This window comes from Ranitomeya variabilis, chromosome 2, assembly GCF_051348905.1.
Source record: "Ranitomeya variabilis isolate aRanVar5 chromosome 2, aRanVar5.hap1, whole genome shotgun sequence".
Taxonomy (NCBI): Eukaryota; Metazoa; Chordata; class Amphibia; order Anura; family Dendrobatidae; genus Ranitomeya; species Ranitomeya variabilis.
This window is the reverse complement of record NC_135233.1, coordinates 799,310,987-799,336,551: the sequence shown is the minus strand read 5'-3', so window position 1 is coordinate 799,336,551 and position 25,565 is coordinate 799,310,987. Positions and strand designations below refer to the sequence as shown.

The 25,565-nt window shown below is 42.3% G+C and overlaps 1 protein-coding gene across 1 annotated transcript in view; it reads right to left on the bottom strand.

Annotated features, from left to right (window-relative positions):
• Positions 1-6,672: 6,672 nt before the first annotated feature.
• The window catches only part of SLC17A5 (solute carrier family 17 member 5), a 79,082-nt gene continuing 60,189 nt past the window's right edge, over positions 6,673-25,565 (bottom strand). Inside the window, exons 8-11 of the mRNA XM_077289891.1 lie at positions 15,350-15,482; positions 14,501-14,648; positions 8,213-8,303; positions 6,673-7,180 (exon numbers count right to left, since the gene is read on the bottom strand). Of these exons, the coding sequence (XP_077146006.1) occupies positions 7,043-7,180; positions 8,213-8,303; positions 14,501-14,648; positions 15,350-15,482 (510 nt within the window). The 3' untranslated portion in view covers positions 6,673-7,042. The remainder of the gene's footprint in view (positions 7,181-8,212; positions 8,304-14,500; positions 14,649-15,349; positions 15,483-25,565) is intronic.

Sequence of the window (25,565 nt, the reverse complement as noted above, 5' to 3'; positions counted from 1 at the left end):
CAGCGACTTACCAACGATCACGGCCAGGTCGTATCGCTGGTCGTGATCGTTGGTAAATCGCTATGTGAGACGGGGCCTTAACTGACTCAGCACCTCAGTACTGCCCTTACAAATTCCATGTCCCCTCACCGGCACATCTCTCATGGCAGCCTTACTCCAAGTAGCTATGATTTCATGTCAGATATTGAGAAAAACATGCATATGTGCCTTTTTATATAGTGTATGTAAACTTCTAGTTTTAACTGTACCTCCAATTAGAAATGTAATATAGTCCTTCTGATTAGATGTGTCGCTTACCTCATAAGCAAGACATTGCAGTAGTATAGGTATCCATAGTTACAACCACTAACATCTGTCACTATATGAGTGGTCGTAACAATGGATATCTAAGCTACTGCAATGCTCTACACATGGGGTAAGTGATAGAACAAATAAGAACTATGCTACATTTCTAATTGAAGGTATTTGCTATTATTACTACACCAACTACATATTGGAATAGGATCTTGGAAATAGAATACTCCATCTATTTCAGGCAAATTACAATTCCTATGATCCATCTTGGAAGATGAATAATAAAAAAAAAATCATGTACACATTGCAGGATATTTATTGGATTTCCTTTACGCCTCAATATTGTACCTGCCTTGCAAAAACTTGATATCTCATACATTTAACAGTCATTCTCTCTATACCATTGTTATGTAAGAAAAAAAGGATCCAGCGATGGGCAGGGGTGGCTAAAAAATAACTTATTGTGAAGTTATAAAAAATGGAAAACACATTGTCAGGCACTAAACACTGTTAGGACAGATCAACGTGTTTCGACATGCGTCTTAGATCATGAGTAAGACGCATGTTGAAACGCGTTGATCTGTCCTAACAGTGTGTAATGCACAACAATGTGTTTTCCATTTTTTATAACTTCACAATAAAAGTTTAGTTTTTTTTAGCCACCTCTGCTCAGCGTTGGATCCTTTTTCTTATTATTACGGCTGCTGAACTTGATCCATGTGAAGCGTTAGATGGCATCAGGGAGTCCAAACACATCTAATGGTAAGCTGACTTTACTTTTGTTTATTGTTATGTAAGAGTTTGCTGAAAACACAGGGACACTTGTAATGACGGGTGTGGAGACACTGGAGTCAGTGGGTGCTCTCGTCTGCTGGCCCGGCTATCTTTAGAAAGACTGCATGGACCAGGGCTCATACCGCTCTATCTTCCCGTGGGCAGAGCACTACTCAGACAACACAGGGTGAGGATAAAACAGTGTGGCAATAATTTATTGAACTACCAACACACAATAGCTTATAGAATAGTCCCAGCAAATACCCAATATGGTGCAAATTACAGAGTCTCACCATTCCGTTGACTCACCGGGATTAGAGCTGTGTCCAGTGTTGCATACCCCTACCAGTGGCTCCCCGCTATTGGCGGGCCACCACAGCGAGGATGTAATGACAAGTTTAGGAAGCTAACCCGAGAGCAGTGAGGTATGTGGCCGGTGAACAGATTGTCCCAACCTGGATTCTTTAAGACGTTTCTGGGGTTTCAGTGATGGTCAATGAAGCTGTCCTGTGTCCTTCCAGCCGCTGCCGTAGTCCCCTAAGCTGAGATCCTGAAGAGTCACACCAACCAGAAGAAAAAGTCTCTTTATATAGTTCTCAACTGGCCTTCAGCCAGCCAGCCAGCATCCAGAGGTCAGAGAGATGTGAATGATGCCAACCTGCATTGTTCAATTATGTAAGCTATTTGCATAGTTTTCCCTCCTCTGTTTGGGAAGGCCACGAAACTGGCTGGCAGAAACAATGTAAGGCTACTTTCACACATCAGGTTTTCAGTGTCAGGCTAAATCCGGCGAATGTTGGAAAAACTGGATCCGGCGCAGATTGTGAAAAACTGATGCGACGGATCTGTTTTTTTGACGGATCCGGCTAGCCTATCTAGATTATTGGATAAAAAAAAAAATTGGAGCATGTTCAGTTTAAAAAACCGGATCAGGCTGCCGGATCCGCCTTTTTCCGGATCCGGCACCATCCGGCTCCCATAGGCTTCAATTCTAGCAAACAGCCGGAAGCGCCGGATCCGACGCTTCAGGCTTTTTCGCCGGAGACAAAACACGTTGCTATGGACGTTTTTTCAAGAAACCGGAAGCGGCAGATTTGCCGGATCCGGCGAAAACTGGACGAAACGCAATGTCATCCGGTGCAATCCGCCACTAATACAAGTCTATGGGAATAAAACCTGATCCAGCGGCAACATTCGCCTGATCCGTTTTTCTGAAAATTAGCCGGATTTAGCCCGACACTGAAAACCTGATGTGTGAAAGTAGCCTAAGTAATCAGCAACCTTCATTGTTCAGTGGCCATGCCTTACTGTTTTATAAAGATAACAGAAGATAAACTGTAGGAGATAATATACTAGAGGTAAATATTCCTCGTACAAGAAGAGTCAATACATCAGAGAGCAATTTATGATTCTGGGCCTACTCATTTTACGTCTGGCATAATTAAGAAGAAATGCTGTGTCGTCACAACAGGTTTAGGCGTGATGGTGTTGCAATGCTGTATGAAAAACACCAATGGTTTACCCAATAATCTTGCAGTGTAAACAGGCTGCCGATCACCCGACAAAGAAGCAAAATGCTGTTTTTTTGTTGTTTTTTTTTTTGGGGGGGGGGGTAAATGATCATTTGACTTGCTTAACCACTTCCTGATAAGGCCGTTTTTTTCTCCATTTCTTCCAAGAGCCACAACTTTTATTTTTCTGTCCACATATTATTATTATTTATTTATATAGCACCATTAATTCCATGGTGCTGTACATGAGAAGGGGTTACATCAAAATACAAATATCAATTACAGTAAACAAAACTAACAATGACTGACTGGTACAGAGGGACGAGGACCCTGCCCTTGCGGGCTTACATTCTACAGGATTATGGGGAAGGAGACAGTAGGTAGGGGGTTGCAGTAGCTCCAATGGTGTTGAGGTGGCTGTGTGGTCTTTACAGGCTGTAAGCTTCTTTGAAGAGATGGGTTTTCAGGTTTCTTTTGAAGGATCCAAAAGTAGTGGATAACCGGATGTGTTGGGGCACTGAATTCCAGAGGATGGGTGATATTCGGGAGAAGTCTTGGAGGCGATTGGATGAGGAGCGAATAAGTGTGGAGGAGAGAATGAGGTCTTGGGAGGACCGGAGATTACGTGAGGGAAGATATTGAGAGATTAGTGTGGAAATATACAGAGGAGAAAGATTATGGATGGCTTTGTAGGTCAGTGTTAGTAGGTTAAACTGGATACGTTGAGAAATTGGGAGCCAGTGAAGGGATTTGCAAAGAGGGGAAGCAGGAGTGTAGCGAGGAGAGAGATTAATTAGTCGGGCAGCAGAGTTAAGGATGGACTGGAGGGGTGCGAGAGTGTTAGAAGGTAGGCCACAGAGGAGCATGTTGCAGTAGTCGAGGCGGGAGATGATTAGGGCATGCACGAGCATTTGGTAGAGTATGGGTTGAGGAAAGGACGGATTCTGGAAATATTTTTGAGCTGGAGGCGACAGGAGGTGGCGAGAGCTTGGATGTGCGGTTTGAAGGACAGGGCAGAGTCAAGGGTTACTCCGAGGCAGCGGATTTTGGGCACAGGGGAAAGTGTAATTTCATTTATTTTGATAGATAGATCAGGTAGGGAAGATATGCGAGATGGAGGAAAGATAATTAGTTCAGATTTGTCCACATTGAGCTTGAGGAAGCGAGAGGAGAAGGAGGATATGGCTGATAGACACCCTGGGATTCTGGAGATCAGAGAGGTGACATCTGGGCCAGAGAGGTAGATCTGAGTGTCATCGGCATATAGATGGTACTGGAAGCCATAGGACCTTATGAGTTGTCCCAGGCCGAGTGTATAGATTGAGAAGAGTAAGGGTCCTAGGACAGAGCCTTGAGGGACACCAACAGAGAGGGGGCGAGATGAAGAGGTAGTATGGGAGTAGGAAACGCTAAATGTGCGGTTGGCAAGGTATGAGGAGATCCAAGATAGGGCAATGTCTTTGACCCCAAAGGAAGAGAGGATCTGTAGTAGGAGGCAGTGGTCAACTGTGTCGAAGGCAGAGGACAGGTCTAGGAGGAGGAGTATAGAGAATTGTCTGTTAGCTTTGGCTGTAAATAAGTCATTAGTAATTTTGGTTAGGGCAGTCTCAGTGGAATGGTGGGGACGGAAGCCAGATTGTAGGTTGTCGAAGAGAGAGTTAGATGCAAAGTGAGAGGAAAGTTCAGCATGGACGTGCTGCTCAAGGAGTTTGGATGCAAATGGGAGCAATGATATGGGGTGATAGCTGGACATAGCGCTTGGGTCAAGGGATGGCTTTTTGAGGATAGGTGTGATTGTGGCATGTTTGAAGGCAGAGGGGAAGGTACCAGAAGTTAGTGAAAGGTTGAAGAGATGGGTTAGGGATGGGATTAGTGTGGTGGTGAGGTTGGGGAGGAGGTGGGATGGGATGGGGTCAAGTGCACAAGTGGTGAGGTGTGATTTGGAGAGAAGATGAGCAAGCTGCTCTTCAGAGATTTTGGAGAGTGAAGTTATGGGGTTTGGGCATTGGTCTCTCACAGAAAGGGGTTGTGGTGGTTGGACAACAAAGACTTGCCTTGTTTGGTCTATCTTATTTTTGAAGTGCGTGACAAAGTCCTCGGCAACGATTAGGGAACTCGGAGGCGGCAGTGGTGGGCGGAGGAGGGAGTTAAAAGTGTTGAACAACTGTTTGGGGTTGTGGGATAAGGAAGATACAAGGGCTGTGAAGTAGGCCTGTTTTGCAGAGGTGAGAGCCGATTTGAATGCCAGTGTTGCTTGTTTGAGTGCACTGAAGTCATCTTGAGAGTGCGTTTTCTTCCAACGCCGTTTTGCAAATCTCGATACTTGCCGAAGCTTTTTAGTGATGCTATTGTGCCAGGGTTGTCTATTGGTTCGTCGCGCTCTGCTATGCATGACAGGGCCAACCGTGTCAATAGCTGATGCAAGAGTGGCATTGTAGAAAGCAGTGGCAGTGTCTGTGTCGTGGAGTGAGGATATAGAGGACAGTGGTAGGATAGAGTCAGAGTGTGTGGGTGTCTAGGTGTGCGAGGTTCCTGCGTGGGTGCGCATGGTGCTGGACGTGGGTGACAGGTGAAGAGGACAGGGATGAGAAAGTGAGTAGATGGTGGTCAGATAGAGGGAGAGGGGAGGTAGTGAAGTTAGATAGGAAGCATAAACGGGTGAAGACCAGGTCTAATGTATGTCCGTCTGTGTGGGTGGCTGAGGAGGACCACTGAGTAAGTCCAAAGGATGAAGTAAGGGACAGGAGTTTGGAGGCTGCTGACATAGACGTATGAGGGCTTGGTACTTGCGGGATGAGTTGTACTTTTTGAATAACTCCATTCATTTTATCACATAGTGTACTGCATAATGAAAAAAAAATTCCAAATGCAACAAAAAAATAAAAATGTAATTCTCAGTTTTTTTTTTTAGAAATTGTTTTTACAGTGTCTGTGTACATTGGGTGGTAAAAATGACCTGGCATCATGATTCTCCTCATCAGTACTCTTATGACAATATTAAATTTGTTTTTTTTTTAACCACTAAAATAATTAAAAGTACCTGGAAATCGTAAATTTGTAAAAAAAATAAAATAAAATAAATAAAAATAGTTTTGGCACCATTTTATGAGCCTTAACGTTTTCATTTCTTTGGTTGATGGTGCTGTATGAGGACTTATTTTTTGTAGGGTAAGTAAAAAAGGTTATTGATATTTTTGGATGGATATGACATTTTGATTGGTTACTAACATTTTTTTGCAGGGATATTAAAAAAAAAAAAAAAAAAAAAAAGAAAAAACTTTTTCTGTTTATGGTGTTCACTGCCCAAGTTGATTCATCTTATATTTTGATAGATTGGACTTTCATGAATGCGGTGGGTGAAACCACATGTGTATTTTTTTTTTATAACTTCAATTTCAATATGGGTGAGATGGTAGTGATTTGGATTTTTACACATTTTTCAATTTTGTTTTTTTAAACTTTTTCTGTAACTTTTTCCTGTATCTATTAGTCTCTCCTCTGTGGACTTGAACATGCAATCATCTGATCACTTGTGTTATTTGCAGCAACACTACAGTATTGGCTGGATTTCAATGGAGCACTGTGATGGTAAGCATGGGGGTCTTCAACAGAACCCCAGAAGTCATAGCAACCCATTGGCACCCCTTCTTCATGTTGCCTGTGGCCAATGAACGCATATGATGACATGACCCCATGCCAGTGCACGGTTAATGCCACTGTCAGAGATTGACATTTACCAAATTAACAGGCGCAGCTCTGCTCCGCCAACTGCTGCTAGCGGGAGTTCCTGGCTGTGACACAGCCATTATTTGTGAGCCCGCTTCATAAACTGCTCCCAACTTGCGCCGCACATGTACCCCGTTTTTGACAGCCTATAAGTGCAGAATGATTACTAACTTATGTACACTTACTGTCTAAAGAGGCTATTAAATGACCATCAATTGACTTTGTAGCTGAACGGCAGTCATTTACGGCCATGAGTCGGTAAGAGTAAACAAGTCTTCCAAAGTGTAGCATAGAAATTGCAATGGTATATAAATAGGAAAAAAAAGAGGTTTTCCCAAAGCAACTTTGAATTGAATTGCAAACAGATAGATTCCCTTTATTTCTGAAATTCTTTACAGATCTTCAGGTAGTACAGTATTATTTAATGATACTTCATAAGGCACTTCTTCTACACATAAAATAACTACCCTACGGAATGCATTGATGAAAGGCCGCCTAAGACACTACCATAATAAACAGAACTCTAAACCAAATGTGAGGTATGAGGCTTCTTGTGCTGCGCAGTATCAGATTCCCTTTTCCACATTCATATGTAGCACCATTTCAGGACAAGCACGTAGACACTTACAAGTCTTTTACATTTTGTTTATAGCTAAATAGGCTTGTGTCTGGGACAATGATAAAACATAACACAAAGTAAGGCTTTTTGAGGCAACCGGCAATGACGCAGGCCATCATTAGCTTCCTTGTGCTTTATTAGTCCTTATTGCCCAGTCTTGAACTGTACCACTGGCAAATGCTGCAAAGAAGATGGCTCCAAAAGTATTAATGCCAGCTGCGATGTAAAAGACGATCTGCCATTGTTCCACAGTGTTCTGTAAAAACACAACAAGTCAACTAATATATACATATTATAACACTGGATAATAACTGGGTTGAGATGACAGATTAGAAAAACATATGAACTATTGGTATTCATATTCCTTTCTAACTATACGCTAAAGGTCAAGGGTTTCTTTCCACCAAGACACACATAATACAAAACCTTTGCTCTCCATGATGCGTTACAGCAAATAAATGCCTCTCTGATTACCTTCTGTGGGATGTTGGAAGATTACCTTAGATTAAGTCAGCTTTGAGCCATAAATAAACTTCAGGCCGAAGTCTTCCCTGATATCTTACGTGTGTGTGTGTGTGTGTGTGTGTGTGTGTGTGTGTGTGTGTGTGTGTGTGTGTGTGTGTGTGTGTGTGTGTGTGTGTGTGTGTATATACTGCTCAGATGCACATTTACATTGGCTGATCTTCAAATGTGAGCGTTCCTACGAACGCTCGTTTCCCCATAATTGGCCAGTCTAAACAGCCTACCAAACACCTGATTAATGATCATTTAGTTGGTGAAATGATTTTTAAGTTTGCTTACAATCATTCCTCGGCAGCGCATGGTTCCGACCTTTGCTGCCGAGAACATGGTGTTCTATGTGCAGAGAACGATCTCATTAATGATCGTTCTGTGTGAGTGGTAGTGCAGATGGCCTATCGAAACAGGCTCTTAATTAACCGCTTATCGGCATCTACGTAGCCAATCAGTGGTCGTTTAATGGCTGCAAGTTGATCAGTGTAAAAGCCCCCTTAGAGTTCTTGTTGCTTAAAAGTAATCAACAACACTTCAAAATGGTCCCCTTTAAGAGTATGTACACAAAAATTTTTTATGTGGATTTTCAAGCAGATCCCCTGCACACCAGGTTTTTTCCATGGATTTTGAACATACCCGAAGGTGTAGGAAGGGGGGAACAGAAACAAAACTAGAAAAGACTACAGCTCATAATAGATGGAACTGTCCATATGGAAACTAAGAAGTGAATTCCAAGCGTAGCTCATTTTAAATAAATATTTTCTAATATACTTACTTCATGAGTTAATGATTTGGCGATGACTGGCCCAACCATTCCAGGAATTGTAGCAAATGTGTTTGTGATTCCAAGTAAAAGACCAGCAAAACTGTAAATCAAGAAAGGACACAAAATCAAGCTGAGAGCGGATATCAGAAATCGGCAGCCAACTAAAAAGACATTAAAGATTGTGCTTCATATAACAAATAAGTTAGTTTACGGTCTTTGTACAAACAATTTAGAGAGGTAAATTGCATCTGGCCATGCACCAAAGATAGCTGTTCATCTTAGCTGAGCGTTCATGTGTTTTCTGGGCGGAGGGAGGAGAAAATCGCTGCCAGACAGCTCTGGAAGTGGTTTATCGCCCAGAGAAGAAAAGGAAAAGGCGCTTATATACAAAACAAGTCAATCCTTTTCTTCCCTGAGCCATTAACCTTTTTTTTTTTTTTTTGGCGACATAGCCGCGTGAGGGCTTGTTTCTTGCGGGACAAGTTGTAAATTTGAATGACACCATCCATTTTATCATGTGATGTATGGAGAAAATGGAAAAATATTCCTAGTGTGGCAAAAAAAAATATTGTGGAATTGTGCTTTTTGTTAATTTACAGCGTTCATTTTACGGTAAAAATGTCCAGGCAACATGTTTCTCCAGGTCAGTCCGATTACAAAGATACCGAAGCATGCACAGCTTTTGTTTTCAAGTGGTGAAAACAAAATCAAGAGATTTGTAAAAAAACAAACGTTTGTGACCCCATTTTCCGAAAACTGTAATGTATTACATTTTGTGGATATGGAGTTGTATGAGGGCTTGTTTTTTGCACCCTAAGCCTATGATTTTATTGATATTTTGGGGGTCGATATGAATGTTTTTATTGCCACTTATTATTACAATTTTTTGTGTTTCTGCATCCGAAAAACTGCAATTATTTTCTTGTTGCAGCATTTACCTATTGGAAAAATGTATTTTGTATTATAGATAGACTGCACTTAAGAACGCAGCGATATCAAGTGTGAATGTTTTTTTATTTCTTAATTTTCAATGGGGGAAAAGGGGGCGATTTAAATTTTTTCATAATTTTTTTACTTTTCACTATATTTGTTAGTCTCCTTAGGGGACTTGAACCTGTGATCATTTGATCACCTGTACTATGTATAGCAGCGCCACAGTATTACTGTATGTAGCAAAAATCACTTTCTAATACTGTCATGACAGTCACAAGGGGTCTTCAAGAGACACAAGGCTGTCATGGCAACCCATTGGTGACCCGAGATCACATCATGGGTGTATAGAATTGTATGCCCCTTGCCAGCGAGCTGTAAATGCTGTGGTCACAGGTTGACCGGCATTTGACAGATTAACAGCTGCCAGCAGCTCCTCTGTTAAACAAAAATGCGGGATCACCTTGCGATCCTGCATCAAAGGCAGGGAGCTGGTACTATATACATCATATGTTGTTAAGAGGTTAATAGAAGGTTAGCCGATCCCCAATTTTGGCAGGATTGGACAACTTTAATCGATTGTCCATGGGGGGGTCTTAAGAGGACTATCATATCTTTGCTTAAGTGACAATTTTTTGGATAATATTGTAGTCATCTCGCCTCATGAATGCAAACTGTCTGCTTGCTTTTTTTTTTTTTCAAACCGCTTGGGCAAAATGAAAGCTGTACTGCGTTTTATTGCTATAGATAACAAAGATATTGTTCCGTGTAGACAGCTTTGATAAATCTGACCACCATCAAATGGCGACGTACAGAATAACACCTTTCCCACATAAAATTAAGTTCTATGTCCTAAGTAAAGTCCAAGTTTTTCAAGCGAATACCGCACCACATATGGTAGATGTCGGCAGGGTTATGCATCCAGCATCTGCCTGTAACAGTAGTGACTGGAGCTAGCTCTGATCACTGATGCTTAAATAGAACCGGTCATGTTGATTTTAGTTATTAAACTGGTCCCAGTGTTTAGTTAGTATTGCAATGTGCATCACGTACATGGTTTTCTAAAATAAAAGCTCCCAGTATTATGTTCAAATAACACTTTATCATTAGGGGATTGCTTCACATACCTTATATTTTAGTTATAGGGGTGGCGCTTTTTATCGTTTTAGTCACGAATCAGTCTGTCTTGTTCAAATTACAATCACAGCATCACGATTAATTATTTACTACATCTGTAATCATGTTCTACTTGCTATACTATCATGTATACATGTACATTTTTGCATATGCATTGCTAATGGGTGGATATAGGCCTATTATATACAATATGTTTATATACACTGCTTAAAAAAAAATAAAGGAAACCCTTAAACAACACAATGTAATTCCAAGTCAATCACAGTTCTGTGAAATCAACCTGTCCAGTTATGAAGCAACACGGATTGTGAATCAATTCCTCTTTCTGTTGTAGAAATGGAACAGACAACAAGTAGAAATGATAGGCAATTCGCAAGACAACCCTTGTAAAAGGAGTGCAGGTAGTGACAGACAATTTCTCATCCTATTTGTTTGTTTTGGTCACATTTGTATTTTGTCATTGCTCACAACCCTGAAGGTATGTACAGTAACATGAGGCGGTGTCTACGGTGCAACCCACAGAGGTTGATCAGATAGTGCAGCTCATCAAGGATGGCACATCAATGCGAGCTGTGGCAAGAGGTGAAGCAGTGTCTGTCAGCACAGTGTCCAGAGCATGGAGAGGATACCAGGAGACTGGCCAGTACACCAGGAGACATGGAGGGGGCTGTAGGAAGGCAACAACCTACCAGCAGGACTGCTACCTCCTCCTTTGTGCAAGGAGGAACAGAAGTAACATTGCCAGAGTCCTGAAAAATGACCTCCAGCAGGCCACTAACATCCATGTGTCTGCTCAAACTGTCTAACATACTCAATGAGGGAGGTGTGAGGGCCCGACATCCACACATTGGTGTTGTGCTTACAGCCTAATACCAAGCAGGGTGATTGGCATTTGCCAGAGACCACAAAGAATGGCAGATTTAACAATGGCAACCTGTGTTCATCACGGATGGGAGAAGGTTCACACTAAGCACATGTGTCTGCAACATATCATCCAGCATGACCGGTTTTGCAGAGGGTCAGTAATCGTGTGGGGAGGCACCTCTTTGGAAGGAAGCACAGCCCTCCATATGCTAGCCAGAAGTACGCTAACTGACATTAGGTACTGGGATGAGATCCTCAGACCCACTGTGAGACCATATGCAGGTACAGTAAGCCCTAGGTTCCTTCTGATGCATGACAATACTAGGCCTCATTGGGCTGAAGTGTGTCAGCAGTTCCTGCATGATGAATGCACTGATGCTATGGACTGGCCCGCCCGCTCTCCAGACCTGAATCCAATCGAGCACATCTGGGACATCATGTCTCGTTCCATCTACCAAAGCCACGTTGTACCACAGACTGTCTAGGAGTAGACTGCAGCTTCATCAGGACCATGCATAAGCGTTGTAGGGAGATCATACAGGCACAGGAAGGCCACACACACTATCGAACATCATAACCTTGTCTTGAAGCATTTCCACTAAAGTTGGTTCAGCCTGTAATTTGATTTTCCACTTTGATTTTGAGTACCATTCCAAATCTATACCTCCATGGGATATTAATTTTGCTTTACAGCGATCATTTTTATGTATTACTAGATGGTGGCCCGATTCTAACACATCGGGTATTCTAGAATATGCATGTCCACGTAGTATATTGCACAGCCCACGTAGTATATTGCCCAGCCACGTAGTATATTGCACAGCCCACGTAGTATATTGCACAGCCCACGTAGTATATTGCCTAGCCACGTAGTATATTGCCCAACCACGTAGTATATTGCCCAGCCAAGTAGTATATTGCCCAGCCACGTAGTATATTGCCCAGCCACGTAGTATACAGCACAGAGCCACATAGTATATTGCCCAGCCACATAGTATATTGCCCAGTCACGTAGTATACAGCACAGAGCCGCGTAGTATATTGGCCAGTCACGTAGTATGCACCGTATCCCTGTTAAAAAAAAGAATTATAATAAAAACTAGTTAAATACTCATCTTCTGTTGGCTCCCGGTTCGAAGCGGTTACCGATGGTCCTCGCGCGCTCCGGTCTGAAGAGTGCATTGCGGTCTCGCGAGATGATGACGTAGCGGTCTCGCGAGACCAGAATGCATGGAGCGGTCACCGGGGCGTCGCGAGGAGAGTCGGTAACCGCTTCGATCCGGGAGCATCGGTAACCGCTTCGATCCGGGGGCCAACGGAGGGTGAGTATGTAACAATTTTTTATTTTTTTATTATTTTTAACATTAGATGTTTTTACTATTCATGCTGCATAGGCAGCATGAATAGTAAACGTTGGTCACACAGGGTTAATAGCAGCGTTAACCGAGTGCGTTACACCACAGGCAATGCTGCCATTAACCCTGTGTGAGCGGTGACTGGAGGGGAGTATGCGGGCGCCGGGCACTGACTGCGGGGAGTAAGGAGCGGCCATTTTCTTCCGGACTGTGGCCGTCGCTGATTGGTCATGGCTGTTTTGCCGCGACCAATCAGCGACTTGGATTTCCATGACAGACAGAGGCCGCGACCAATGAATATCCGTGACAGACAGACAGAAGGACAGACAGACGGAAGTGACCCTTAGACAATTATATAGTAGATTGTTCTCAACACATTCTACTATGTAATGAATAAAGATTTGCAAATGGAATATTTAATTCAGTGATATCTAGGATGTGGTATTTTAGTGTTCCCTTTATTTGAGCAGAGTATATAGTTGTAATACTTATTAATGACATTGAGCCCTTATTTTACAGTTTTGTAATACACTTACCAATTGATGCCTGCTTTTTTTTTTTTTTTTTTAAATTTATACTTGGATATGATATAATATGTCTGTAAGGGGTTACCTTTCTGACCTCTTACGGGATAGTACGTCTGAGGTCAGATTCCCCGCTTTGATGCAGGGCTCTGGCGGTGAGCCCCATCAAAGCCGGGACATGTCAGCTGTTTTGAACAGCTGACATGTGCCCGCAATAGCGGCGGGTGAAATCGCGATTCACCCGCCGCTATTAACTAGTTAAATGCCGCAGTCAAACGCCGACAGCGGCATTTAACCGGCGCTTCCGGCCGGGCGGCTGGAAATGATCGCATCGCCAACCCCCGTCACATGATTGGGGGTCAGCGATGCTTCTGCAGAGTAACCATAGTGGTCCTTGAGACCTCTATGGTTACTGAACCCGGATAGCTGTGAGTGCCACCCTGTGGTCGGCGCTCATAGCACACCTGCATTTCTGCTGCATAGCAGAACCAATCGCGTTGTGCCAGCTTCTAGCCTCCCATGGAGGCTATTGAAGCATGGCAAAAATTTAAAAAAAGTTAAAAAAAATGTGAAAAACATAAAAAAAAATATAAAAAAGTTTAAATCACCCCCCTTTCACCCCATTCAAAATAAATCAATAAAAACAAAAATTAAACCTACACATATTTGGTATCGCCGCGTTCAGAATCGCCCGATCTATCAATGAAAAAAAAGCATTAACCTGATCGCTAAACAGTGTAGCGAGAAAAAAAAAAATCAAAACGCCAGAATTATGTTTTTTGGTCGCCACGACACTGCATTAAAATGCAATAACAGGCGATCAAAAGAACGTATCTGCACCGAAATGGTATCATTAAAAACGCCAGCTTGGCTCGCAAAAAATAAGCCCTCACCCGACCCCAGATCACGAAAAATGGAGACGCTACGAGTATCGGAAAATGGCACAATTTTTTTTTTTTTTTTTTAGCAAAATTTGGAATTTTTTTTCACCACTTACATAAAAAAATAACCTAGACTTGTTAGGTGTCTATGAACTCGTAATGACCTGGAGAATCATAATGGCATGTCAGTTTTGGCATTTAGTGAACCTAGCAAAAAAAAAAAAAACAAGTGTGGGATTGCACTTTTTTTGCAATTTCACCGCACTTGGAATTTTTTTCCCATTTTCTAGTACACGACATGCTAAAACCAATGATGTCAATCAAAAGTACAACTCGTCCCGCAAAAAATAAGCCTTCACATGGCCATATTGACGGATAATTTAAAAAGTCATGGCTCTGGGAAGGAGGGGAGCGAAAAACAAACACGGAAAAACGGAAAATCCCAAGGTCATGAAGGGGTTAAACGACTTTAATAAAGATTATATATTTTATATTTCTGAGTAGGATTATAGTTTGTGCACACTCAATTTATATTGCTTTGTGAATTGCTTGTTTTAATATGCAAGATTCCTAGGTAGAAAACCACATCCAAGTTACAGTACTTACGACGGTGCGATGTCTAAGTGATTAATATTGTATCCAGACATGCAGAATCCTCCAAGTGTGGTCGATAGTGTAAGAAATACAACAGCTAAAGTATAATCACAACCCGTGTAACCGGCCGCCAACAGGAAGACCGCAGGACCAATCATTCCTACAAATGAGAAGGCATTGTTGGTTAGACAGGGTTAGGTTATGACAATGCTAGGGAAAAAACAGTTGCTAATATCTGTGTGCCACATGGTAACACTTAGTAACAAAGACCTATGAAATCCCATTCTGGACCACAAGTCCAGCATTTTAAAATGCATGAAAAAGCGCCAGCTATTATTTATATGCAAGAAGCGTTTTTGGGCATACTGGTAGGAGTAAGGCTCATAGTGCATCTGAAATGTGTGAGCTATGTGATTGTTTCGCTAATGCGCCTCTTTTAGCGCCTTCTGACTACAATTCAAACCTTATGTGATAATAAGGTGTAAGCGTTATGGTGCTGGAGACCACTTTTCCAAGCATACCATTTTGATACTAGAACCAGAGACCCAGCACAACTCGTAACTAATATGACAGCCCCTGTTCTAGGGAAAATAACTAAAAGAAAATAATAAGGGGTAAAAATCACATCTGATTTGAAATATGCAAGCTAAGAAATAATTTGATGAATACACATCTTTTACCTTAAGGAAAAATATATACGGTACCAATTTGTGTTGTGTCTACAGTAGTTACACCAAGCCAAATGTTTATCTTATCTATCTGACCTGTTACCCGACAATCATGTGATTGCTGGGATTAAAAAACGCACTACAGAATCCTAACATAATCCTCATTTAACCTGAACAATTGCACAGAACTTACCCACAGTGTTAAATATCTTGCGGACGACAACTGTTGAGAAATTCAACCTTTCCCTCATGAGATCTGCAACATAACCAGTAAGGATCATACAAAGCCAACATCCAAAGTAAGGGAGGGCAGAGAGAAAGCCATTCTGGGAGTAAACAAAGAAATACAATTAATTAACTCAATTTGTTGTAGACAATTTATCTGAACAACCCAAATTGGAGCAATCTTCAGAGCATTACTAAGTAACTACAGAACTGGAATTATGTTGCTCGAGAATCGTAACATGTATCAGATGGTTTAGGTAAACATGAAAGACAGCAGACAAAGCGTACAAAACTTTGTAGAAGCGTCAACATTTGTAATTGTTAAAGCCAAATAAATATTTATTTGTTAGGCCCTCTGGAGACATGAGGGTCCGCTAGCCGAAACCACATGGACCAAGGATCATCCCACCGAACGCCTGCTCTTGTTTTACCGTGGGCATGACACAGGGTGAGGGTAAAACAGTGTGGCAATACTTTATTGAACCACAAAACAGGCAAAGAACAGTCAGTCCCAGCAAAATACCCAAGATGGTGAAAATTACAGAGTCTCACCCTTTCGCTTACTCAATGGGATAAGAGCAGATGTGACTTCAGAGCTTCCAGGGTTGATTACCCCCACCTGTGACACACACAGAGAGGAGGTAATGACAAGCTTAGGAAGCTGACAGTCCATTGAGATACAAGGCCAGGTGACCGGAGGGTCACAACCTGGCTTCTCCTAACAGCTCCATGGAGCCAGGTGACTGGTGGATCACATTCCTGGCTTTCCCAAACGTATCCATGGGTCTCAGGTGACTGTTGGGTCCAAATCCTGATGACCCCAAAAGTATCCATGGTTCAGTGATTGTCAATGGAGCAGATCTGTATTTTCAGCTAGGGCCGTGGTCCCCTAAGATGGCATCCTGTAGAACGTGAAATGTGTGTCCCTTGTGATGGAGCCATGATCTGGCAGCTATCCTGTAGAGTGTTCCTCCTTGTGGTTTTGCAAAGCGTATCTAGTTCTTTGGATCTCTGGATCTCCTAGCTGTCTGGATGTTTCTTCTTAGGGTATGTATCCACGTTCAGGAAACGCTGCGTTTTTGACGCAGCGTTGAGCCGCAGCGTCCAGATGTTACAGCATAGTGGAAGGGATTTAATGAAATCCCGTCTCCACTGTGCATTAAAAAACGCATGCGTTTTTCCTGCAAAAACGCACATGCGGTGTGTTTTTTCAGAATGCAGCATGTTGCTACAATGAGCAAAACACGCAGGAACACCGCAGGTGACCTACCAGTGACCTCAGGTGCATTTTTGGTCAGGATTTTACCTGCATAAACTCCTGACCATAGCCTGAAGCAAACCTGAACGTGGACACATACCATCACAGAGGCAAATATCCCCTAATTATATTTCACAATTGTTGTTCTTCACAGGGCTGTGGAGTCTAAAGGTACCTTCACACGAAGCGACGCTGCAGCGATAGCGACAACGATGTCGATCGCTGCAGCGTCGCTGTTTGGTCGCTGGAGAGCTGTCACACAGACCGCTCTCCAGCGATCAACTATGCCGAGGTCCCCTGGTAACCAGGGTAAACATCGGGTAACTAAGCGCAGGGCCGCGCTTAGTAACCCGATGTTTACCCTGGTTACCAGCGTAAAATCTAAAAAAAACAAACAGCACATACTTACATTCACATCCCCCTGCGTCCACTTCCTGACTGACTGAGCGCCGTACAGTGAGAGCAGAGCGGTGACGTCACCGCTGTGCTGCTTTCACTTTCACTTTGCGGCGCTGAGTCAGAGGAGGAAGCAGACTGCAGGGGACGCAATGTGAGTATGTGCTGTTTGTTTTTTTTACATTTTACGCTAGTAACCAGGGTAAACATCGGGTTACTAAGCGCGGCCCCGCGCTTAGTTACCCGATGTTTACCCTGGTTACCAGTGTAAAATATCGCTGGTATCGTTGCTTTTGCTTTCAAACACAACGATACACAGCGATCGGACGACCAAATAAAGTTCTGGACTTTATTCAGCGACCAGCGACATCACAGCAGGATCCTGATCGCTGCTGCGTGTCAAACGAAACGATATCGCTAGCGAGGACGCTGCAACGTCACGGATCGCTAGCGATATCGTTATAATGTCGTTTCGTGTGAAGGTACCTTAAGCCAAACCTCCAACTCCTCAATTTCCATGACACCAACTCTGACTCCACAGCCCTGGTTCTTCAAGCCAGCACCCAGAAGTCAAGAGGAAGAGGTGATGAGATCAACCTGCCATCTAATCAATTTGCGTAGTCTTTAATCCTTTGTAAGTCAACAAGCCACAGGACTCATACAATAGTCATTCAACGTATTAAGCAAACCTCTATTGTCCAATGACTCTGCATCACTGCCTTGCAAAGATAGCAGACAAGTTGTAGGAGCTGACATAAGAAGCAAACAGCCATTCAAAATATTAAAAATCAACATTTAAGACTGATATGACAACAGTTTATGGTTCTTGACCAACTGAAGAACAAACGCATGAATTCAAAAGTCAACATATAGATAAGTCTATTCCTCCTGGCTTACTGAAAATAGACATCTCTTTTTAGGTCTTGCAGGCTGCCATTTGTGAACTATGTTGGACCTGCATGGCTTTTTTTTTTTCTCTTTTAAATAAATTTGTGAAACACGGAAAGAGTCGAGGAGTGTAATTTCAAGTATAATGTGTGTGTGTTCTTTTTTATCTTTATACCTACTGGGTTAGTAATGGGGGTGTCTGATAGATGCCTCTCCATTTCCAACACCAGGACTTGATGCCAGCTGACACTACACAGCTGATATCAACGCCATAAAACCATTAGCCCGATTGCCACCGCACCAGGTCCATCAGGGAGAGCCGATTTGAAGCACCAGAACTGGCTCATCCAATGTGCTGCGTCACTTCTGGGGTAGCAGCGGGCTGGTATTTTTTGGCTGGGGAGGGCCCAATAACCATGGACCTTGCCAGCCTGATAACATAAGCCCACAGCTGTCTGCTTTACCTTGGCTGGTTATCAAAAATTGGAGGGGGGGGGGGGACTCCACATCATTTTTACAATTATTTATTAGGTTAAGAACAGCCGCTAAAGGATGCACGTGTATATGCAAGAGGGAGAAGGACATTACTTTACTGAACTCTTTGCTTTGGGCAACTTCCGGTTTACTTTATTGCTTGTACCTATGATATCTTTGTTTAGATGATTTTTTTTTATTTACACCTCATAACCGCACCTACAACGCATTTGGTTTTTTTTGTTTTGTTTTTTTTTAACTGTGGATTATCCGCATCTAATGCAAGTCTATGGGGAAATTCTGCATAGAAGACTCAGCGACTCCTCCGCAGAAATTTTCTTGAGTTTACGCAGCTTAAAAAAGCACAGTGGGCACGTGATTTTTCTATATTCCATCCACTGTGCTTGCACTGTACAACGCAGCGTTTTCGACGTAGCAAAAATATGCTGCATCCAGAACGTTAGTAAGCATTCAGCCTATGTCTCATTTTTAATGGCACCATTTTAGGATACATACAATGTTTTCTTTAACTTTTATTTTCTTTTGGGTGAAGAGGGAGGGATGGATGGAAAGTAAACAGGAACTTTGCCACAGTTTTTTGGTCTAGCTTTCAAAAAAAGCGAAGAACTCAATGTTTTAATCTGCTGCAAAGAAAAAGAAGCACCACTCCAACACCATTCAAGGGAAAAAACGGACTATTTGAATTCACCCATTAGACTTTTCCACTTACCTTGGTTTTGCGGCCCATTTTTGCGACTTTAATAGATTTCTATGGGGCTGCAATAATTCCACAGAGCGCCGTACGGCCGTGAGAGCCGTATTTACGGCTGTGAAAAAATATCGAGCCTGACAGAATAAGCACACCAGCGCACTACTAATCATGAACATTAGATATACAGGGGTGCAAAAAGAGTGGCGACATCATGTATCAAAAAAAGAAGAGAAAAAAAGAACCACTCTGAAGGACTGCACACCACAATCTGTAATAAATATAACAAGGCAAACTTTTATTGATGTACTAATAAAAACAATTAAAACCAGTGAAGTACAAAAGTACCCATGCTGATCCCTGTAAACAATTATCAAGAAGGGAAGCACATACCCAGATGATATAAAGGCAAAATGTAATATGCAATAAAGAATAAATACAATAATCCGGATACAGTGCAAGAAATATATTCTGCCCTATATGGTATAGCCTCTTGCAAACCACACCAACCTCCCCAATGAAAAAATCTGAACAATACTGATAGAGGTCAGAGTGGAGAAAAAACTTTGTCCAAACAAAGGGCTGAGTAGTCAATAAGACAAAATGCAATCAATATCTGTGTGCCAGCAAGGCTGTGGGACCACTGGTGTAACAAAATGATATAGAACCCAGGGTGCCTGCACGTGGTGCACGCATGCAGTTAGCATACTGTGTGTGGGACTATAATTACCGCATACCGGGAACGTACGCAGGAGGTCTCAGATCCAGCCATGAAGACAGCACGAGGCAAACAGAAGTAATGCCACAACGGACAAAGTGTGAAGAGGCAGGGATAAGTATGGGGAAGAACCCCACGCGTATCGCCGTTACAAGGACGGCTTCGTCAGGGGAAGGGTGTTCAAAACGCAATCAATAGAAGTTTAAATACCTTGTGGTAAAGTCAGGAATGAGCGAGACACGCCGGAAAACCGGAACCGACACACTGGCAGGGCGGAAGAGTGTGTACAGGCAGACGTCTCTGCCAGTACTGCACAGTGCGCCTGCGCACGAATCTTCTAGAGCAGCACACTGTGCACAAAATGCCAGATCAAAATAGATGAAGGCCAATCAGAAATAAAAGAAAATAGGACTTGCACTAAAAATGACGGTGTACAATGAAAGATGCCCAAGGACAACATATGGGACAGGGTGGCAACAATCACACATATACACACACATGAGGATGACGGGGTAGACACAAAACACCCACAATAAAAAAGAAAAACAAAAAGGATATATAGAACAACCTGATCAAATTGATCCAACTGCTGAATGTTTTGGAATATTAGAAAAACAAAACAAAACAATTGGAAGAAAACTTGGAAAAAAAATAAAAAATAAAAAATAAAATATATATATATATATATATACATACATATGTCTGTGTGCGTGCGCAAAGAGAAACATACTTAAATCTTCGCTTCGCTTTCAATTTTAGACATTTGTTTCTCATTCACTGGTGATGGAGCAAAAGAATATTAAATAAATGAATAGTGAGGGGTGTATATAAAGGATATATATACATATACCGGGGCACAAAAACCCAAACAATTCCCTACGTACAAAGAGAAAGAAGAGTACAAAAAATACTATCTACACAATACAGTCGGCAAGATCAATGTTATACTTGTATAAGGCCTCCATGGCGGGCAGAATAGTGTATAACCCATAACCAATTTGCCTCCATATACATATCCATGTAAGTCTAATATCGCCTACAGCTGAAGTCCCATCATCTCCATAGATGTATGACATCAAAATTCAATGCTCCTTATTTCTTGGTCTTGACAGATCTTCGCATCAAAAACTTGCATCGATAGATATTGGAAATCCCATATAAAAACTTGATCCACTTATATCCAAATAACCGAACTCCTTGTCCAAAAGTCATTGATGACATATAGATAATAAGACCCACGTTCAAAGCAACCTAGAATGGACACATAAAACATGTGATGACAAAACAATTTATCCCAAAAAGCCCGTGAAAAGAAGATCCTCATTAATGCCTAAAGGGGCTGTAGAATGTAATAGAAAAATCCAACAGGCTTCCGCCTGCAAAAGCTTGCGTTCCAATGATTCTCCTCTGCCCGAACCTTTGACCTGTTCTAGACCAACTATCCTAGTCCCTACATGCCTGCCTGCATGTTGTAGTAAAAAATGAGATGCCACCGTAGTAAGAGTTTTGCCCTTACGGGATTCAGCCGGTGCAGTACTGATAGTGGAGAAATGTTTCTGCATGCGTCGGCGAAGTTCCTGTGACGTCTGTCCCACGTATACAAATGGACAGGTACAAATAATCGCATAAACGACATTTGTAGACTTACAGGAAAGAAATATATCTTATATATATATATATATAATATATTAGTCTTTGCCTGATGAAGAGACATATGTAGTCTCGAAAGCTTGCAATTTGTTACCATCTTTTCAGTTAGCCATTAAAAGGTATCAACCACTGAGGACTCTCAATTCTAAATATTTGTAGACTTACAATTAATGTAAGATTTAAGACTATGTTTAATATGGTCGGTAGGGTTACAGAAACAATCTCTAACTGGGCGCATATACTGGCAGATGTTACAATCTCCGCAGGGAAAAGAGCCCCTGAGTGAGATACCCCGATTCAATCTGACACTGGGCCTAGTGTAATGACTCCTAGTGAGAATATCTCTCAGGTTCGGCGCTCTCCTGGCAGTGATCAAGGGTCGTTCACTGACAACTTGTGATGTCGCTAAATCGGTTGTAAGAATGCCCCAGTGTTTCTGTAGAATGTTTCTTACCTTCGACCAGTGGGTGTTAAATCCTGTAATAAAACGGACAGATTTGTCTGGTGGTTTCGTTTTCGGCTCCAACAAGGAGACCTGTGACTGACAATTGGCTCTCTGGTAAGCTTGAGAAACACATCTCTTGGGGTAAGACCTTCTTTTTTATCTCCCAGTCAGATCCTGCGCTTCTCTTTGAAAGTCTTCATCCCGTGTACAATTCCTCCTCGTTCTCAGAAATTGTCCAGTGGGGACCCCCTTCTTAGTGTGGAAAAACATTCAGCAGTTGGATCAATTTGATCAGGTTGTTCTATAGATCCTTTTTGTTTTTCTTTTTTATTGTGGGTGTTTTGTGTCTACCCCGTCATCCTCATGTGTGTGTATACAGTGGGGCAAAAAAGTATTTAGTCAGTCAGCAATAGTGTAGACCTCAACTATGGGAGACAAACTGAGAAAAAAAAATCCAGAAAATCACATTTTCGGTTTTTTTATCATTTTATTTGCATATTATGGTGGAAAATAAGTATTTGGTCAGAAACAAAATTTCATCTCAATACTTTGTAATATATCCTTTGTTGGCAATGACAGAGGTCAAACGTTTTCTGTAAGTCTTCACAAGGTTGCCACACACTGTTGTTGGTATGTTGGCCCATTCCTCCATGCAGATCTCCTCTAGAGCAGTGATGTTTTTGGCTTTTCGCTTGGCAACACGGACTTTCAACTCCCTCCAAAGGTTTTCTATAGGGTTGAGCTCTGGAGACTGGCTAGGCCACTCCAGGACCTTGAAATGCTTCTTACAAAGCCACTCCTTCGTTGCCCTGGCGGTGTGCTTTGGATCATTGTCATGTTGAAAGACCCAGCCACGTTTCATCTTCAATGCCATTGCTGATGGAAGGAGGTTTGCACTCAAAATCTCACGATATATGGCCCCATTCATTCTTTCATGTACCCGGATCAGTCGTCCTGGCCCCTTTGCAGAGAAACAGCCCCAAAGCATGATGTTTCCACCACCATGCTTTACAGTAGGTATGGTGTTGGATGGATGCAACTCAGTATTCTTTTTCCTCCAAACACGACAAGTTGTGTTTCTACCAAACAGTTCCAGTTTGGTTTCATCAGACCATAGGACATTCTCCCAAAACTCCTCTGGATCATCCAAATGCTCTCTAGCAAACTTCAGACGGGCCCGGACATGTACTGGCTTAAGCAGTGGGACACTTCTGGCACTGCAGGATCTGAGTCCATGGTAGCGTAGTGTGTTACTTATGGTAGGCCTTGTTACATTGGTCCCAGCTCTCTGCAGTTCATTCACTAGGTCCCCCCGCGTGGTTCTGGGATTTTTGCTCACCGTTCTTGTGATCATTCTGACCCCACGGGGTGGGATTTTGCATGGAGCCCCAGATCGAGGGAGATTATCAGTGGTCTTGAATGTCTTCCATTTTCTAATTATTGCTCCAACTGTTGATTTCTTCACTCCAAGCTGGTTGGCTATTGCAGATTCAGTCTTCCCAGCCTGGTGCAGGGCTACAATTTTGTTTCTGGTGTCCTTTGACAGCTCTTTGGTCTTCACCATAGTGGAGTTTGGAGTCAGACTGTTTGAGGGTGTGCACAGGTGTCTTTTTATACTGATAACAAGTTTAAACAGGTGCCATTACTACAGGTAATGAGCGGAGGAAAGAGGAGACTCTTAAAGAAGAAGTTACAGGTCTGTGAGAGCCAGAAATCTTGATTGTTTTTTTCTGACCAAATACTTATTTTCCACCATAATATGCAAATAAAATGATAAAAAAAACGAAAATGTGATTTTCTGGATTTTTTTTTCTCAGTTTGTCTCCCATAGTTGAGGTCTACCTATGATGTAAATTACAGACGCCTCTCATCTTTTTAAGTGGTGGAACTTGCACTATTGCTGAATGACTAAATACTTTTTTGCCCCACTGTATGTGTGATTGTTGCCACCCTGTCCCATATGTTGTCCTTGGGCATCTTTCATTGTACACCGTCATTTTTAGTGCAAGTCTTATTTTCTTTTATTTCTGATTGGCCTTCATCTATTTTGATCTGGCATTTTGTGCACAGTGTGCTGCGCTAGAAGATTCGTGCGCAGGCGCACTGTGCAGTACTGGCAGAGACGTCTGCCTGTACACACTCTTCCGCCCTGCCAGTGTGTCATTTCCGGTTCCGGTTTTCCGGCGTGTCTCGCTCATTCCTGACTTTACCACAAGGTATTTAAACTTCTATTGATTGCGTTTTGAACACCCTTCCCCTGACGAAGCCGTCCTTGTAACGGCGATACGCGTGGGGTTCTTCCCCATACTTATCCCTGCCTCTTCACACTTTGTCCGTTGTGGCATTACTTCTGTTTGCCTCGTGCTGTCTTCATGGCTGGATCTGAGACCTCCTGCGTACGTTCCCGGTATGCGGTAATTATAGTCCCACACACAGTATGCTAACTGCATGCGTGCACCACGTGCAGGCACCCTGGGTTCTATATCATTTTGTTACACCAGTGGTCCCACAGCCTTGCTGGCACACAGATATTGATTGCATTTTGTCTTATTGACTACTCAGCCCTTTGTTTGGACAAAGTTATTTCTCCACTCTGACCTCTATCAGTATTGTTCAGATTTTTTCATTGGGGAGGTTGGTGAGGTTTGCAAGAGGCTATACCATATAGGGCAGAATATATTTCTTGCACTGTATCCGGATTATTGTATTTATTCTTTATTGCATATTACATTTTGCCTTTATATCATCTGGGTACGTGCTTCCCTTCTTGATAATTGTTTACAGGGATCAGCATGGGTACTTTTGTATTTCACTGGTTTTAATTGTTTTTATTAGTACATCAATAAAAGTTTGCCTTGTTATATTTATTACAGATTGTGGTGTGCAGTCCTTCAGAGTGGTTCTTTTTTTCTCTTCTTTTTTTGATACATGATGTCACCACTCTTTTTGCACCCCTGTATATCTAATGTTCATGATTAGTAGTGCGCTGGTGTGCTTATTCTGTCATTATCGTTTTTCAGGCACCTATTGGTTGCCTTTCTGGCCAGCAGCACACAGCTTATTATAGCTTATATTGTTATAAAGCATTCTCCATAGAGATTTTACTGTTTCATCAGGTTGTGTGGGAGGCACGCTTGGGCCCATGGATTGGGATACACGGGAGGCGGCGTGGAGGGCTGCATCCTCCAATGCCTTTGTGGAGACTAGCAATGTCTCCGGTGATTCAGATTTTTCAGGCCTTACCACAGAATTGATTGCCTCACAAAAACATGGCATCAGACTACTCTGGAATATTCGGTGTCTGGAGGAGTATCTAAAGCTTAACATTATCCCCAGAGGACTTAGGATCTCCATTTTTCCAGCTTGGGAGCCATCCCCCACTTTTCGTATATTGTGGGAGCGGGGTTTGATACAATGTTCTAGCATCTTGATCAATCTGCTCATTACACACGATAGAGAATTGTTAACCACTGTTAAAACTGAGATTAAAAACTTAGAGGCCAAGTTAATTAATTTTGATGAGGTTTCTCAGGTCCAGCCGTTTAGAGCAAGACTTAAGGACTTACTTGACAAATACGATAAGGAGATTATGTCAAAAAAAGTTCTAAATTTTTAAGGGACAAAACAGACTTTGATGATAAGACAG